This window comes from Lycium barbarum, chromosome 10, assembly GCF_019175385.1.
Source record: "Lycium barbarum isolate Lr01 chromosome 10, ASM1917538v2, whole genome shotgun sequence".
NCBI lineage: Eukaryota > Viridiplantae > Streptophyta > Magnoliopsida > Solanales > Solanaceae > Lycium > Lycium barbarum.
In genome coordinates this window covers 14,660,703-14,679,060 of record NC_083346.1, presented here as the reverse complement: position 1 = coordinate 14,679,060, position 18,358 = coordinate 14,660,703, and the positions used below count along the sequence as shown (strand labels likewise).

At 33.8% G+C, this 18,358-nt stretch overlaps 1 protein-coding gene across 3 annotated transcripts; it reads left to right on the top strand.

Annotated features, from left to right (window-relative positions):
- Nucleotides 1-6,176: 6,176 nt before the first annotated feature.
- Nucleotides 6,177-12,478, top strand: LOC132616182 (NAC domain-containing protein 82-like). 3 transcript variants are annotated; one of them, XM_060330789.1, is made up of 7 exons: nt 6,177-6,331; nt 7,530-7,983; nt 8,577-8,854; nt 9,610-9,972; nt 10,498-10,908; nt 10,999-11,113; nt 11,565-12,478. In XM_060330789.1, exons 2-7 carry the CDS (start codon nt 7,836-7,838, stop codon nt 12,401-12,403), a joined length of 2,154 nt encoding a protein of 717 aa, XP_060186772.1. In that variant the 5' UTR covers nt 6,177-6,331; nt 7,530-7,835; the 3' UTR covers nt 12,404-12,478. The 3 variants fall into 3 exon arrangements, with proteins under 3 accessions (XP_060186772.1, XP_060186770.1, XP_060186771.1); XM_060330787.1 differs by having other exon boundaries at nt 10,495-10,908; XM_060330788.1 differs by having other exon boundaries at nt 6,181-6,331; nt 7,549-7,983; nt 10,495-10,908.
- The last annotated feature ends 5,880 nt before the right edge of the window (nt 12,479-18,358 follow it).

The window sequence follows — 18,358 nt, the reverse complement described above, 5'->3', positions numbered from 1 at the left end:
CTGCAATCTTTGACTGAGAAATGGTCATGATGGATCTGTGATGATATTTTTGTTTCAAAGTTAAAGGCATATTTTTGTTTCAAAGTTTTAAGGATATAAAGTAAAAAAAATAGTACGACGGTAGTAAAACGCTTAAATACTAATTGACTGAAACTATTGGAGTTCTAATATTAGTTCTTATCTAACTATAATTAATGGAATGTTCTAGAGTATGAGAACTACTAATGAAGCACAAATCTGTGAAATAGTGGTGAGTTTTGTTAATATTCTTTTAATGTGGAGTGATAAATAATCTGTATCATTTTATTTTGGCATTTGAAATCCTTTTTATTGAAAATGGGAAAAGGGCCAGTTTTTTAATTTTAAACTATTTGATGTGAAATGACTTTGCTCTTCATTTTATCTTTGGCACAAAAACACCCAAGTTAAAAGGAGTTCAAAAGTACACTCGCTGTTAGCTAAGTAGCTCATAAATGACTTCTCCCTATGGTTGCTCGACCTTGAATCGGAACCTAAACGTAGATATTTCAGAAGTTTTTTATGTACTAATTCTTTCTTTACTAATGCCATGACAGAACTAATATCAGGCAAATTGTAATTACTTTCCTGCTTACGAAGCGGAATAAAAAATTTGGCTAATATGTAACAATAAATTCTAATAGTTCGTAAATCTTGCGATTTGAAACTTTTTAAGTTATGACACCTACATTTTCACAAAATCTGGTCAATTAATTTCATTGGTTGATAAGAGAATGAGATAGCTAATAGCAATAGTATAGTAAGAGGAGAAAAAACTAGTAATGATTACATGACACCTATTGATTGATCCATGATAATTCTATATGATTTGACAATAGTAATAATAAAACTATGTTTAAATTTGAGATTATTTGTATTATATATGTGGATCTAGGATCATATATTTTTAATAACTTTTTACTAGTATATCAGATAATAATTCAATATACATTTAAAAATGCTAGAAAGTGAAAGATTTAATACTTCCCGTTCGCGAAAATACACATAATTCATACAGTACGATTGATTAAAGGAAATAAAAATTAGATGCTATTGTGGTTTAATGCCATAATGAGAGATGACAATGTATGATGAAGTAACAAAAACACGTCACTGCTCATCTAAAATTCAAAACCAATGTCCTGCAAAATGCAAGAGTTACCATGAAGGCAAACTCTAGATTGGATTTTGCTCTACCAAATCTTTAATATGTTACTCCCATATATATTTAAATAATTTTTTTCTTTCTCCAAAAAAAAATTAATATTGTAAAACCATAAACATTTTATCTAATGAACCAAGGAAAATAAATATTCTTCGTACTTTAATTTAAGAAGATTAAGTGAAATTAATGAGGTAGTGGTTTGACAAAACAAATGGATAATTTTATTTTTGGTCCTTTAATTGTTGATAATTTTCATTTTCATGCTTATAATTATATTCTATTCGACTAAATACATTTCATATAGAAAATATAATATATTTAGACTACTTTTATAATTATAGTCCCCTCAAAACATGATGTAAACTAAACTTAATTCAGTAATGTTATACTTTTCTGTAGGAGAGGCAGGGAGCTAGTTTCTTCTTCTCATCTTCTCCTTATTTAGTAGTATTATTTAGTAGGCAAAGTCATAAACCGCCCCCTAAACTTGTCCACAAATTCCTCATGGCCACCTAAACCTAAGCTTGTTTCAATTTGACACTCAAACTCTTCAAAACCTGTACCTATTGAATACTTTTTGCTGAGTTGGTATAATGTGTGTGTTGCACTTAGTTGAAGCGCATGAGGAGGGTAACCTTTTTTTTTTTTTGTGAGGAGGGTAATCTAATTAAGCATTTCCTTTTTAATTTTTATTTTATCTTCTTCTTCATCTTACTTTGCCATCATCGACCACCAACCCCGTCGCTGCCGCCGTCCACTCTTCTCCTTCCTCTTTTTTCTCCGGCCACTTCACCATTGTCATTTTTAATTTAAATCACCGCTGCCACCCCGCCATTTTTTCATCCTCTTTTGGATGATGACCACCATCTCTGCCACTAGCCACCGCCTCGTCGTTTTTCTTTCTTCAGATTTAAAAATGCTACCACCATTTTTTTCTTTTTCAAATCTGAGTTGGCCATCAAGAAAAAAAGATATCAGATTTGGGTCTCAAAACTTTTCCGGCGAATCTCCTTTTTTTGCGGCAAGTAGAAATGATTCTGAAAATAATTTCTCTGAGATTATAAAAAAACTCTAATCTCTAAAGAATCCACAACACAAGAAGGAAAAGAACCCAAAAGAAATCAATAAAAACTCAAAAAATTACGTTCTTGAATTACCAAAAGATCGAAAGATTGTATCCATTAACTTGTATCACATCCTCCTTTTTTTGCTCCTTATATCAGTGAGAAATTAGTCGAGGAAGCAAGTTTTTGTATTAGTGGAGTCTTCTTTTAGATGGATAAAAGAAGAGAAAACATATTGATATCAAAGAAGAAGAAAAGAAAAAATGGGGGTGGCAGGGGACGGGGTTCTGTAGCAGGGGAAGGGTGCTGTGGATGGGGGTGGTAGGGTCCTTTTTTTTTGCATAAAATACTCCTTTTTCATTCAGTAAAATAATTTTTAATTATTATAGAACTTAAATGCCATGTGTCCACAGTTAATTTGTCACTTGCCACGTCACTGGCAAGTGTAACTCACACACTTTACATTTTTGGCAGATTATTAAAAAAGTATCTAATTGGTTCAAATTCGGAATAGTATAAGTGTTCAATAGGTACAAGTCTGAGTTGAGGTGGCCATGAGGAATTTGTAGACAAGTTTAGGGGATTGTCTATGACTTTTGCCTATTTAGTACGTAGTATGTTATTCCTCAATTTTTTACTCCTACATATTGCCTCATCTGCTTTGTTTTTATATCTTTGCTATTTTATTATCGTTATTTTCCTTTCAATCCTACTTTGTATACACTTTTTTGAGCCGAGGGCTTATTAAAAATAGCCTCTTCACTCCACAAAAATAGGGGTAAGGTTTTCATACACCCTACTGTCCTAAAATCCCAATTGTGAGTATGTTGTTGTTGGTGGTGTATAATCAGAAGAATTCACAAATGGGCGGACCAAAACCTCACATCTTAAACAAGCAAAGGTAAACTATACTTAACCCAATATCAAAAGGACCAAACATCATAACTTCTACTATTATAGAAGAGTGGGTTTGGTGTCAACCCATCAACCCCCTCTTCTATAATACTCCCTCTGTTTTAATTTATGTGAATTCATTTCCTTATTAGTCCGTATAAAAAAGAATGACCTCTTTCTATATTTGAAAGTAATTTACCTTTATGCAATGATTTATAACCACATAAAATATATGTGACTCATTTTACACTACAAATTTAAAAGTCTTATATACTTTCTTAAACTCCGTATGGGTCCACATAAATTGAAATAGAGGGAGTAATAGGGGTGGGCGTTCGGTTTTATCGAACTTCGGTTTGGCTATTTCGGGTTCGGTTTTTTGAAAGTGGACACCGAACACCGAACCAAACTAGTTCGGTTCGGTTCTTTCGGTTTCGATTTTTTAAAGTTTGGTTCGGTTCGATTTCGGTTTTTTCAATTCGGTTTTTTTGATATAATATTAGAAGCGATTCCATTGACACTAATTCATATTCTCAAAAACAATAAAACATAAAACTGATAAATTGAAATCAAAATCAAACAAACAGGATACACAAGAACAGAAAAACTATAATCATGATATAGGATTACTAGGTGTTATATACATACCGTAAGAATAATTAAGAAAATACATAAAGGACATACATTAATCCTAAAGACACATCCTTGTTACCTTTCTTTGTTAAGGATATTTGATTTTCTCAATTGAAGTGGAAAATTAGGGATACAAATGCAAAAGAGAATTTATTACAATTGAGTTTTTTTGCTTTAAACTTAATGGGCCTAGACTATTTTTTTTTTGGGGTAATGTATTAAATTTCGGTGCGCATTCGGTTTTTCGATTCAGTTTTATCAAACTTCGGTTCAGCTATTTCGGTTTCGGTTTTTTGACGGTGGACACCAAATACCGAACCAAACTAGTTCGGTTCGGTTCAGTTTGTTGAAATTTCGGTTCGATTTTTCAATTTTCGGTATTTATGCCCAGCCCTAGGGAGTAGTAATCAAAAAAAAAAAAGTGGGGCCCACTCTTCTATAATAGTAGAAATTAAAAAAAAAATTAAGGTGGGATTCATGTGAAGAATTAGGAGACAATTGTAATAATAATAATAATAATAATAATAATAATAATAATAATAATAATAATAATAATAATAATAATTAAGGTGGGATCCACGTGAAGAAGCAGGAGACAATTATAAAAAAAAAACATTTAAATAATGATAATAAGTTCAGAAAATGGTAAATGTAAGCTTAGAGAAAATTTAAAGAAGAGAAATTCAGGAAAAAATAAACAACGATTTAAATTGAATACAAAAACAGAGAAGTCATAAAACCAAAAGATTTAAAACTTATACCTTTGGGTATAAGTTTAGACACATACGTCTCCCACAAATAATGAGGAATAACATCAAAAAGACGAAATATAAACGGTCAAGAAACGTATACACATATTTTCTTAAAATGATGAAGTTGGTCTGTATTTAAAAATTCAACTCACTCTTCTCTTCCATAATAGTAATTAAAAAAAAAATAAGGTGGAGTCCACTCTTTTATAATAATAATTTTTATAAAATTGTCACGATCTAAAGGTAACATGCCGGAATGTTCTAGAATCTCATGCAACTATCGCAGACCTTATTTGTTGCGAACTGAAAACTAGAAGAAATATACTTACAAGTTATTGGTACTTTATGAAAAGTTCTTTATATGTATATGCATTGTATTATACCATGTATATATCTACAGTACTCTTTGTGAATTCTGCAATTGTGCAATGAAACACCCCCTTTTGTTTTTTACTGCAATCTTTGACTATGATTTTTTTTGTTTTTCAAAGTTAAAGGATATAAAGTAAAATCTTGTACGACGGTAGTAAAACGCTTAAATAATGCTAATTCATTAAAACTATTGAACTTCTAGTATTAGTTCAAGAGTATGAGAACTAATACAAATAAAGAACAACTCTGGTACTAGTGTTGTCAAATAGTGGTTCTGAGTTTTGTTTATATTCTTTTATTTTCATTTCAAATTGAATGATAAATATGCTGAATCATTTTTATTTTGGCATTTGAAATCCTTTTTATTGAAAATGGGAAAAGGGCCAATTTTTTATTTTAAATTATTTGATATGAAATGACTTTGCTTTTCATTTTATTTTCGGCACAAAAACACCCTTAAGTTAAAAGTAGTTCAAAAAGACTCTCGTTGTTAGCTAAGTAGCTCATAATTGGCTTCTCGTTAATGGTTGATCTGCCTTGAATACGAACCTCAACTATTTGAAATGGTACAAGTTAGTGTTTCCGTTCAAATCGTAGATAGTTCAAAAGTGCAACTACTGTCTTAGATAGTTCAAAAGTGCAACTACTATTCTACTTACGAAGCGAAATAATTTTTTTAGCTAATATGAAACAATAAATTCTAATAGTTTGTAACTCTTTCAATTTGATTTTTTTTTGTTTAAGTAATGACACTTTCATTGTCACAAAATCTAGTTAATTAATTTCATTGGTTGATAAACGAATCAGATCGCTGGTAACAATAGTAAGAGAGAAAAAAATCTAATAATTATTACATGGTACCTATTGATTGATCCATGATAATTTTATATGATTTGACAATAGTAATAATAGAACTATGTTTAAGTTCTCTTATTTGTATTATATATGTGGATTTAGGATCATATATTTTTAATAACTTTTTACTAGTATATCAGATAATAATTCAATATACTGGTAAAAACTATAGAAAGTAAAAGATTGAGTAGTTCGTGTACGCGCAAATACGCATAATTCATACAATTGATTAAAGGAAATAAAAAAGTACTATTGTTATTGTGGGCTAATGACATAATGAGAGATGACGATGAATGATGAAGGGACCAAAACATCATAATTTGATAATAACCAAGGGATGAAAAGTGTAAATGTTGGGTTAAACTCAAAATAATTTACCCAAATTGCCCATGAAATGTAACCAATGAAAAGGCGTAGATTACCAAAGAAGGCTCTGTGAGCTGTGGTTAAAACCCTGCGGCTATCTATATAAACCCTATTCACTCTTCGATTTCCTTTCACTTATTCACTCCTCCTCTGCCCTTCCATCCCCCAAAACGCTGTCCTTTTTCGCCTTCTCCGGTTCGATCCCTTTTTGGGTAAGTTGCCTGTCGATTCAATACGGTTATTGTTTATTCAAAGTGTGTTCCCTTTTTCCTTTTATTATGCTTTTTCTTTTTGGAATATTGTATGTGGGGTTTTGATTGATGGATTACTCCGATCAGTTTTTTTTTTTTTTTTGTATGTAGGGTTTTGGGGGTTTGATTACTGTGATCAGTCTATTGTTTCTACTGTTGCTCATTTCTGTGTTTTATACTGTTCTTGATTTGATTCTGTTCTCTTTTGATGATTATTTTGTCACTTTTTTCCTTTTTTTTTTTTTTTGTTTTTTTCTTTTCGAATTTGGATGTTTGGGGTTTTAAATATATGATTACTGTGATCAGTTTATTCTTTCTCCTGTTGCTCATATCTGTGCTTTTTTTTTTTAAATATTGAACTGATGTATTTTTCTTCCTTTCTGGGTAAGCTACTTTTTGATTGTTCTTGATTTGATTATGTTCTATTTTGATTATTATTTAGTCAATGTTTTGTTCTTTTTTCCTTTTTATTCTGTTTTTGTCGCAATTTGTATGTGGGATTTTGATCACTGTGATCAGTTTATTCTTTCTCGTGTCTGTGTTTTTTGTTGTTGTTACCTTGAACCGATGTATTTTTCTTCCTTCTATTGTGTGATTATCGAGGTTTGTATTTAGGGTTTTGATCGCTGCGATTATAATTTGGTCAAGTTTTGTTCTTTTTTTTTTTTTTGGCTTCTCTGATTTGATCTCTTTATGGGTAAGCTACTTTTTGACTGTTCTTGATTTGATTATTATGCAGTCAAAGTTTGTTCCTTTTTTCCTGTTTATTGTGTTTTTAATTGAAATTCTATGTGGGTATTTAAGGGTTTGATAGCTTCGATCGGTTTATTCTTTCTCGTGTTGTCATTTCTGTGTGTTTGTGTTATTATATTGAACTGATACATTTCAAATGGGGAGAATGTGTCTGTATTTGGTTTTAGCTATGCTCCTTCAATTCGAATCAGTGTTTAAATTTGACTATTAGGGCTTTGTCTTTCCTACATAGAGCCTGCTTAGTTGTTTTGTTGTCATCTTGGCCTTTGCCAGTTTGGGGTTGCTTTGTTTCTGTGAAAGGTTATTTCTTTGTGTACGTAGCACGTGGTGATCAACTAGTGGAGCTTCTTTTCAATTGGCATTATTAGGTTTTTATATGGGAGGCTGATGACTTCATGAATAACAGGTTTTTGATTGTGCACCAGATGTCTGTTGGCTTTTGCAAGAAGAATCAGTTCTTTGTTTGGAGTGCATTACTTTTCATGAACCGAAGGAGGCTGTGGTGCTCAGGGAAGATCTTGTTTCGGCATTGGACTTGACAGTTTAGAATTTTTTGTTGTGGGGTGGGTGGGAGGCTCTGGTTTATGTGCAGATAGCTCTCTTAGGATTATTGGCACCATTATTTTTAGTCTAGGTTTTCGCTAGCTTGCCCTCCTGGGCTGGTTGTTTTCATTTAGTTTGGCTGTCTTTTTCTTTTTCTCTCATTTCAAAGATGAGGCTTGCGCCTGGGTTTCGCTTTCACCCAACTGATGTTGAGCTGATTATGTACTATCTCAAACGGAAGAACATGGGGAAAGAACTTCTATTTAAAGGCATAACGGAACTCAACATCTACGATTTCTCCCCGGAGGACCTTCCAGGTATCTCTGTCTATAGATTATATTTCAAAGTTTGTTAAAATTTTGCATTATTCTAAGCGCAGTCATTCTTTAGAATATAGGACCCCCTTAGCTCTGGCACTCATTCTCCTTAGAAGTTCTTAATCAGTGGTTTAATGTGTAGTTCAACCAATAGTGTGACCCTTTCTTTTCTCCTTTTTTTTTTAAATGGAAAAGCAACAATTTTTACTTGAAAAGGTTCTAGAGGAATCACATACATAATACAGTGTTATGCATTCTACAAATGTTTATCTTTTGGGAATCATGTACATAATGTGCTAAGTTGTCTGTTCTGTACTACAAAAAAATGCTTTCAGATAGGAAAGTTATCAGTTTGTTAATTAAATTTCTACTTATGACTCATTTTTGTTTTCGCTGCTCTGAATCTCTAAAATTGACATTTAGAATCCGTAGTGATAAAAGTCTATGCTTTCCTTTCTGTTTTTACTATCAAAGTTGTTAATTCTTTCAGTAGAAATCTCTAGCATTTAGATAATACCTTTTTTAGGGGGCGGGGTGAATGATTCTACTTATCTTTATTCAACTTTGTGTAATGTTTTAATATCTTTTTCCAGACAAATGTTTGTATAAAAGTAAAGATCGAGAGTGGTACTTCTTTTGCCCAACGAAGAGAAAGTATGCTAGTGGAGTCAGAATGAATCGCTCTACTGGAACTGGATACTGGAAAACTACTGGGAAAGATAGATCTATTACTTCCGATGGCAGGAGTGTTGGATCAGTTAAAACACTTATTTTTCATCGAGGTCAATCCCCGAACGGGCTGAGAACTGATTGGGTTCTTCATGAATACAAGTTTGAAGATAAAGAACTAATTGATGCAGGATTTGCTCAGGTAATTATATCCTATCTTGGCTATTACTACCTAATTCTTACATCAGTTTTTATGCTCTCTTCTTGTGCTCTCATAGCGATGATAGCCGCTTGCAGTTTCCTCACTCTGCTTTTCTGTTTGCACTTGGCTTACGGGTAATATGATCTAGTTTCCATCAGTGAGAACCTGATTAGAACGTTATGGCACTGTCATAATTTCCATATGTGAGAAATATTGATTAAAACATTGTTGCAAATTGGGTCATATTCTCTGATTTCTGGAATAAATATTATGAGGATAATATTAAGATGATAAATTCCCAAGTATGTTGTCCCCTACTATCTCTGCTAGGGTTCCTTAATTATAAACTTTCTTGGGTCTCCTACGTTAAATCCTGGAGACACAATACCAGGTAATTCTTTTCTGTCTAGCCTTGGTGGCATAGTTACCCGGTACCTGTGCTAGTGGGTACTTGGTGGAAGTGTTGAGGTGTGCACAAGCGGGCTTGCGCACTACCTTCATAAAAAAAGAAATTGATAATTCATGTTCCTCAAATTCTATGGTGTAATTATTAGCCAATCTTAGGTGTGGTGTGCTGTCCTGTCCGTAAGGTTCAAACCGTACGGAAGGAAGGCGTTTTTAAATTTGAGTTAAATATTGGTATCTGGAGTTATTATGTTTGTTATATTAGTGTGGGTCTTGGTATAGTATTATCATCTTTCCTTGTATATTTGTAACTTTTAATACTTGTTATTCATCAAATCTTTGTTTTGTAGGATTATGTGCTTTGTAAAGTATTCCAGAAGAGTGGGCCTGGTCCAAAAAATGGTGCACAGTATGGAGCACCTTTTAAGGAGGAAGATTGGGAAGATGCCAAGATTCCTTCTGAACCTTGTACATCAGATGTTTTTCCGGTTGATGAGGAGGTGCCTGGTCAATTGAATTCATCCTATTCTTTTTCTCCCCTGCTAATACTTCCAGAGAAACAGAGTTGTCCAGTTGGCCCTAGCATGGTGAACCCTGTTTCCGGACCTACTAATGAGATGCCTCCTGACGAGCAAGGTGATGAGATCGATGGTCTATTAGACATTTTCACTGAAGACCCTACTCTGCTTTCTGCTGGAAATGAGACTAATCAGGTGTGTAGTGTTTATAAATCTATTGAGATATGCTTTGACATTCAAGCGCATGTTTGTCACTGAAATTTCATTTCATGTTTAGCTAATGTCTTCACTTGTTGTCTATTCTAGTGTTTGCACTGATTTCTTCTCTCAGTTTTGCTTAAAGCAGCACTTGACTTGGTAAAGTTAAATGGAAGGTGCTTTTTTGTTTGAGATTGGCCTTTACACTTGATGTTCTTTGGACTATTCTTGGTGTGAGTGCTTTTAAGTTAAACGGCAAGAGAATAAGGGTTTTCAACAAGGTTCTACAGATAGTCGAACTCATCTATTAAACAGCTTGATGAGAATATCATCAGGGAAAAAACATTGCTTTAATTTATGCATCTATAGGGTTTAGGAACTATGGTTTAGTATTGCTTGTTTTTCAGTTGCTTGCCTTGTACTTTTTCAGGATATTGTATTATGGCAAATTGTACAACATTGTTGTATATTGGGAACTTGTTTAATTATAAAGTCTTTTGATTAATATTCCTCCTTTAGCAGAATCTGGAGAACTTCAACCAAGATGTAAATGGTCCGCCTGCTCCTTCTACTGATGAGAATGATATATTCGACGGCCTTGGAGACATCGATCACCGGGCAGGAGTAGGTCAATCGAGATCTGATCTCTCTGCAAGTGGTGGAGCTAATTATAGTCTTAACCCCATGATTCTTCCAGAAGATGCCTATATGGAGCTTGATGATTTTGAAATCCCTTTAAATAGCTGTGCTGATACCATTGGAACTGGACAATTAATGCTGGGCGATTTCTGTGCGCCATATAACTCCAACAATGACATGCAGCAGCTCTGTTTTGGAAGCAATTCCTTGGGCACAGTTCATCAAGATTTCGTTGGACATCATCTCCCGATGCTCCCTGAAAGTTACAAAGAACAAGTGAATGATTCTGACACGGTGAGACCTTATTCTTATTTTTGTGTTGCACCAGAACTTGTCTTTCCTTTTGTTTCCCATATCTTTACTAATTGATTAAGTCAACTGCAGGTTTATAATTTTCAGAATAATGTAAGCCAGGATTGTAATGCTGCGGCCGACTACAATGTTAGTTCTTACAAGCAACCAGAGGAGAGTAGATTCGATACCCTAAACCTGGAAAGAGGTAGATCTCATTTTTCTGATGACAATTCTTGTTGGTGGTACAAGCATTCACGTTAGATCTGTTTGTCTACACAAATGCGATTGTGGACAACAAAACCGAGATATTGGATATTCTTGGTGGAAAAATAACATATTTATGCAATATTGGGAATCCACTGTAGGATATAAGTTTTGTGACTGGTCTTCTGATCATGTAATCTAATATAAGCTATGTGGCCTTTCTTGGCTATTAGAGGGTAGGGGAGAAGCTTCCTTTACTCTGTATTTTCTGTTTTAGGTGAATTTGTTCTTCTTACAATGTAGAGACTGTGCAGCATGTATGACGAGGTTACATAAACCTCTAATTTATGGTCAGTGGGGCTGCAGGTACTCGCTGCAGTCTTTGATGTGTTCTTGACTGTTTTTACATGGGGGTCTCATATTTCTTGTTTGTTTTGTCGACTTGTCTTCAGGGGTGCAGCAAAGAAAGTTTTGTTTGAGCATATTTGCTCTTTGTGATGATTCCTTCATACTTGTCAAGGCTGAGGTGACTCTTGGGGTTGATGGATGCACTAACGACGCCTTGTCAGTTATACCGGGAGAGCAAAGATATTTTTATTCGAGCATATTTGCTCTTTGTGGTGGCTCCTTCATACTTGTCAAGGCTGAGGTGACTCTTGGGTTTGATGGATGCACTAACGACGCCTTGTCAGTTATACCGGGAGAGCAAAGATATTTTTATTCGAGCATATTTGCTCTTTGTGGTGGCTCCTTCATACTTGTCAAGGCTGAGGTGACTCTTGGGTTTGATGGATGCACTAACGAAGCCTTGTCAGTTATACTGGGAGAGCAAAGAAAACTATATTTGAGTATATTTGCTCTTTGTGGTGGTTCCTTCATACTTGTCAAGGCTGAGGTGACTCTTGGGGTTGATGGATGCACTAACGAAGCCTTGTCAGTTATACTGGGTGATCCTTCTTGTACTTTTACCTGTCATTCAAATGTTGATAAGGCGGATTTTTCTGAGGAAATGCATGAGGCCTTCTGTTTTGGGTTTAGTTTGGCTTTCATTTTTTCTTCTCATTTGAAGAGAGTATGGTTCAATACTTCATGGGAGTTGTATGAATTTATCTTCTTAAAGATACTGCTAAACCCACTTCAATTTAATTCAGGGGGAATGTCTTTTCATCTTCATTTTCCTTATAAGCGAACTATGCAGTGCTCTGAGTTTGATAAACACGGTGTTGCAAGTGTTCGAAAATGCACTACAGTTAATGTGTCTAATCCATTTTCCTTTCTGGTGTTACGGTAAGCTGTCATTTTTATTTTAACCAAGAACATTGTTGAACTTCATTTATTGACAAAATCTCTACCCCTAAGCCTTAGATGTTTCTATCTCTGTATCTCCGTACATGATTTTTTGTCTGCTGCATCTTGCTCTATTCTCGTATCTGTTATAACGTGAAAGAATATCAAGGTAGAAATACTGCCTCGGAGTCTCTTTTTGTTTAATTCTCGTGGACTTAATTCTTACCACATATTTTGGTGGTTATATGGCGTATGATTGTTTAGAAATTCTCTGATCTTTTCTAATACAGATGACATGGGCACTCTCAGCATCTCATGCTAAAGATTTGGGCACCCAAATGTTGGTCCCAAGCAGTTGTTTTGTAAATTTGTCTTCATAAGCATTGTAGCACTCTGTTCCATGGGCCCTTAAAATGCAAATGGATGCCCATCGGACTCATCATAAGTTTGACACAGTGAACCTCCTGCAATCCACCTTCATCCCCACTCACATTGTGAATCTTAGCCTTAGGTTTGCATCATTCCAGAACATCAAAGTATTTCTTAAGAGGGGAATTACATAGTAATTGCAAGTAGGTTTGTCTTATCATGCTGTTTTCAACTCTGGTAGTGTATTGCATCTGCTTCAAAATAGTTCCTACTTCCAAGTATTTTCCTGATAACCTGTACCATTTTTGAATCGTTGACTTTTGATGTAATGTCGATTCATAGCTTATCCTGTGTTTGTGTTAGATCCCAGCATATTTTAATGATAGTAGCTTTGTTGCATAGCTGCAAATTTGTTAGGTTCAGTCATCCCATGTACTTAGGAGAACACATTCTATCCCAAGCCACTACTAAACTCCGGCCAGATGTAGATTTTATAGTATGCATCAACAGTGCTATGCGTGAGGTCTTAGTAGGTATCACAAATAATTGAGACACAATAGGCTTGGATACCAAAGAGAACTGTCTGCACCAGCTGTATTCCTAGCAATAATTTTCTCGCCACTACACTAAAGAGAAGGGCAATTCATTCTGAGAAACTCCACCAAATTACACCGAATTTTTTCCCACATTTGATAGTAGACCTGATTCAGCTGATAATTGGCTGAAGCACTGTTGTAAAACATCAAAGATGCTAGACCTCCCCGTGTAAATAGTAATAAATTATCTGCAATACTTAGGTAGTGTTTCCTAAATTTGCAGCTCTATGATGACTCTTAAAATCTTTCAGCTATGTCCATTTAGAGTTATGCTTAAGTACTCCATATCAATTGCAAATACAAAAGGGGGCGAGTCTCCTATCTAAGTCCTCTGGGAGCATCTCTGAAGGTTCACCATTTAGCAGGATAGCATTTTCACTGTTCTAGCACATACATACCCAAACAATAAAATTTTCAGGAAACCCCAACTTCTCTATGACTTGTTCTATGAAAAGTCATTCTACAGCGTCGCGAACTTTCTGTAGATCAATCTTGATCGTGTACTTAGGTGATACTTATTTCCTAGTATACGCCTTTAAGTTCATGGGCTAATATGTTATCTGCCATTTTCCTCCAGAAATGATACATGTTTCAGCTTCATAGATAACACAGTTATTATAACATGATGTTTCCTTGCAACTTTGGTCATAAGCTTATATAGATTAGTACAACACACAATTGGTGTAGTCTTTCACTATAACTGGATCGTCATATTTAAGCAACAAAGTTAATAGCCTTTTGTAACCTCTGTTGCAAACAAATCCATCCAACTTCACACTTAAATCATAGGTTGAGACTTCTTAAAAAGCATTATAGTCATCCATTCCATGTGATTCTTCATCTCTAATGTCGCATATCCCATCAAATGTTTCCTTGTCAGTTGCATCAGAGTGCCAGCTTTTGACAGTGAGAGAGTGTGGGAATCTTCTTCATAAGTACTCTATTTATAGAATTATAGTCTTTTCTACTCCTCCTGTCAGTTGAAGTGTCTTACTTTCCTTTTTTATCTATCCCAAAAGGAGTGTGTTTCTATATTTATTAACGTTTGTAATTCTAACATTCTAAATGGCAAGTTAAAAGACAACAAGATTTAAAAATTAATTTAAGACCAAAAGATTCGGAAGTTTCCTTTTATTTCTTGAACTCCGTGCCTAATCAAACAAAGACACGTAAATTGGGACGGAGGTAGCAACATCTATAGGATCAGCCAACTAAACTCCAGTTGAAGTTAGCTCCACAATTTATTTTCTTTGATTTCTTTCTTTCATCATAGGGGAGATATTTGGTATTGGAGTTGCCTGGTTGCATCCATTTAACTGTAGATTTCTGTTTCATCACACTCTCCTCGATCAAAGACCATTGTTTTAGATTCTGCGATTTGGATCTCTGTAACTCAAGCAGTTCACCAGAGTACTAGTGAGGGAGCTTTTCCTGTGTTGTGCAATGAGATCTAGTCCAACTTTATCAATGTTCTAGTATAGTTTAATTGTTTCAATTGTGTCCTAAGCTAGTATAGATTCAACAAATGGATGGAAATTCTCCACTTTATGGCTACCACTGGTTTTATCTCCAGCACTCTGAATGTCGGGTATGATTGTTATTTTCTTGCGCTGCCCCACTTTCACCAACCTCTTTTGAGAAGACAATCTCCATGGTTCATTACATATTGAGAATTCAAGAGCATAGAAAACTGACATATTCAGCCCACACGTTGAAGAATCTAAAAGAGAAGCTTCACATATCTCCTCTTTCGATGACACACGATAATTTTAGAGAAAAGGCTCGCGAAAATTATTTTGAAATAATTTTAACGTGTGGGAAATATTTTCTTGGATCAATTTCCAGTAAGTGAAATATTTTATAAATTTGTAAGGTGTAAAACGTGAAGTAGGATAATCTTGTGGGAGTAATTTGCAATTTCCACTCGTAATCTACTTAATTCCTTGCAAAACTATTGAGAAAAGGCCATAAATAGTCCCTTATCTATGGAAGTAGCTCTAAAATGGTCCCTTAAATATACACTTACCGGTTTTAGTCCTTTAACTATCCAAAAACTTATCAAATTTGGTCTTCGTCTATTTTTTATACAAATAGCGTACAAACCCATAAACCTTTAACCTTAACTTTTTTCCTCAAGTTCTCTCTCGCGTTTCGTAACTGACGGAGTCCGTCGGTTTTGTAAAAAAAAAAAAAAAAAAACCGACAAACTCCTATCGTTTTTTTTTTTTTTGAAAATTAAAGAATGAAATGTGGGAACTTGGAATCGAGCCCGGGTATGTTCCTTGGCATTAAAGGGCTTTACCACTAGACCACTAATATTCTTTGTTCATATACTTACATTGGTTTAATTTATACTGTTTTTTCGCTCTAAAAATCGACGGAGTCCGTCTGTTTTTTTTATAAAAAAATTAAAAAATAAAAATAAAAAACCGGCGGACTCCATCAATTTATTTTAGAAAATAGTATACAGAATAATTATATTTTTTTTGCGCATTTTTGCGCAAAAAATAACCGACGCAGTTTTCTCAAAAAAAATATTTAAAAAAATTATTGAAAATCCGTCAGTTTTTGCCAGATTTTTAGTAGTGTTTGAGAAGAATGGTTACAAAAATTATGTGCTTGAGTTTGTCTTTTCGAATTTCAGAGACTCGAGAGTGACACTAGTGCCATAATGCTTTTTTTTTTAACAAGAGGAACTTGAGGAAAAAGAAGCCGGGGGAGAGAGAGAGAGACGGGTCTGAGGAATGGTTTAACATTAATCTCACGGAAGTTTATGGGTTTGTACGTTGTTTGTATAAAAATTAGACGGAGACCAAATTTGATAAGTTTTTGAATAGTTAAAGGACTAAAACCGGTAAGTGTATATTTAAGGGACCATTTTAGACCTACTCTCATAGATAAGGGACTATTTAAGGCCTTTTCTCCAAAACTATTAATATCCCTTTCCCCAATTATTTACAAGGACAAAATAGTGAAGAAAAAAAAAAACTTTTGCTCATAAGTGATATTTTTCCTTTTGGTATCACTTTTCTTGAAGAATAGAAATAAACATTTTCAACAATTTGAAGTAGTCAAATACTACTAAATGATTTCATCAAACAAACTATATTTGAAAAAACATTTTTATCATATTAAATTTAGAACCTTTTTTTTTAACAGAAAGATAACAATACGTACAAAATTTAAGGGGGAAGGAAGGAGGACAAGGAAGAGGTTTAAAAGAAATCAAAACTACACTAAACATTGGCAGCTCTAAAGGACAAATAAGTTACGGCGTTTATAGGATCGAGTAGCTTTTACACCTATCATGCCTATGTATATTAAAAAATTATTAAAGTTCTCACCAAAAAAGAGATAGTATTAAAGTATTTATAAATATTTAATTATAGATATAATTATTGCTATATTAATTTGAAATAAATATAAAATTCATTATTTTTAAATTTAGATTCATCTTTATACACTAGCCGCCTATATAAAATGTCCATATGTAGCTGCCCAAAAGAACCAAACACATGAGATAAGAATATTAGAAGTTTTACCATCAAAAGATAAAAAAAAACATGTTACGCACACATGTTGTCTGAAAATCATACGCCTTCCTTGTTGCACTATTATGGGTTGAAAAAAGCATACGTCTAACTTTTGTCTTATGAGACCAATTTTGAACAAGAATCCATCAACTCCCAATAATTGTTCGTCAATTGTCACATCGGGTCAAAGTAGACCTCTACCAAACAAGACTAAGAAATTTCTTCCTATTCTACCAAATTAACCGACATCCTCGTCTTATTACTCATGTCAATAATGCATTAATTTATATCTGATATTTATACATTTAATATAAATTAATGAATATAATAATAATTTACAATCTATGTATTAAAAATAAATACATCTATGTGCATTATGGGTCAAAGCTAGGATATTAAGTTTATGAATGATGAATCGCAATTTGTTTCTTACTGGTTCGTCATACATTAATTATACATATGTTAAATTTTTTAATAAAAAATACAAAATTTGATTCAAAGCTATTGATTCTATGAACCTGTATCTTCTATTATGGCTCCACTCTCCTATGTGAGTATTATATTTTTGAACTGTCCATGGAAAATCACTAAACTGATTTTGTACGCAGAGGCTGATTTAGAGTATAACATGAGTTTATGAGAATACAATATATTTTTTTTCAAAAACTTTTATATATTAATAAAATACCCTAAATTAAATATATAATTGTCAACATAATTATTTTTATATATTAGTTTGAGGCTATAGGAACCAATAACATCAATTCGTGAATTGGTCTCTCCTTTTACAAACATAAAATCAACCGCAAACACTACAACAAACTTCATTAAGCATCTTACACGTGTCCGATATTGAATCCTGTCTGTCCATATTAGCCAATCAACTGGAATAAACATGTAGTAATGGTACTGGTTAGTATAAATTGCAGATAACACGTAAGAGCTTCTCACTTTCTACTTTTAGAGAAAAAACATATATTACCAAATTGGATTTACTTGGAGACTTTCTGTAACTGTATGGTAAATCCAGCAATGCACACGTGTCCAGTACAGCCGTCCTCAATTCCACGTAGCCCAAAATGTGGACATTTGTTTCTGCCACGTTGCGTTTTCATAGTTATCTTACTTATCATTGCCTCACATGTTTTTATTCTATTTTTGTTCGTTTTCATTTTGATTTTTTGTACGTGACAAGTGTCAACTGTCAAGTGTTAACTCTCTTATTGGTTAAACCTTCTACTTTCCCCTTCAAGTTTCAAAAATTTTACTAACGTCCCATGCTTACATATTTAGTTAATTCACGACCACTACTTTCAATTTCTTTTCATGCGCACCACCTCGAAATGGATTTAACCTCCAAAATAGTGCTAGCTTATTTTCCTTTTTGTTTCAAAAATGAATGTGAGTATGTAAAAATTAGGTGGATGGCCAGTTTTTTAAGTTGTTAGCGATCGTTTGACA

What these genes read in the sequence shown, in the direction of transcription:
- LOC132616182 (XM_060330787.1), top strand. Translation starts at nt 7,836, where the DNA reads ATGAGGCTTGCGCCTGGGTTTCGCTTTCACCCAACTGATGTTGAGCTG. An exon ending in TTGATGCAGGATTTGCTCAG is followed by an intron (nt 8,855 to 9,609) that starts GTAATTATATCC and finishes TTTGTTTTGTAG; the next exon opens with GATTATGTGCTTTGTAAAGT. An exon ending in CTGGAAATGAGACTAATCAG is followed by an intron (nt 9,973 to 10,494) that starts GTGTGTAGTGTT and finishes TTCCTCCTTTAG; the next exon opens with CAGAATCTGGAGAACTTCAA.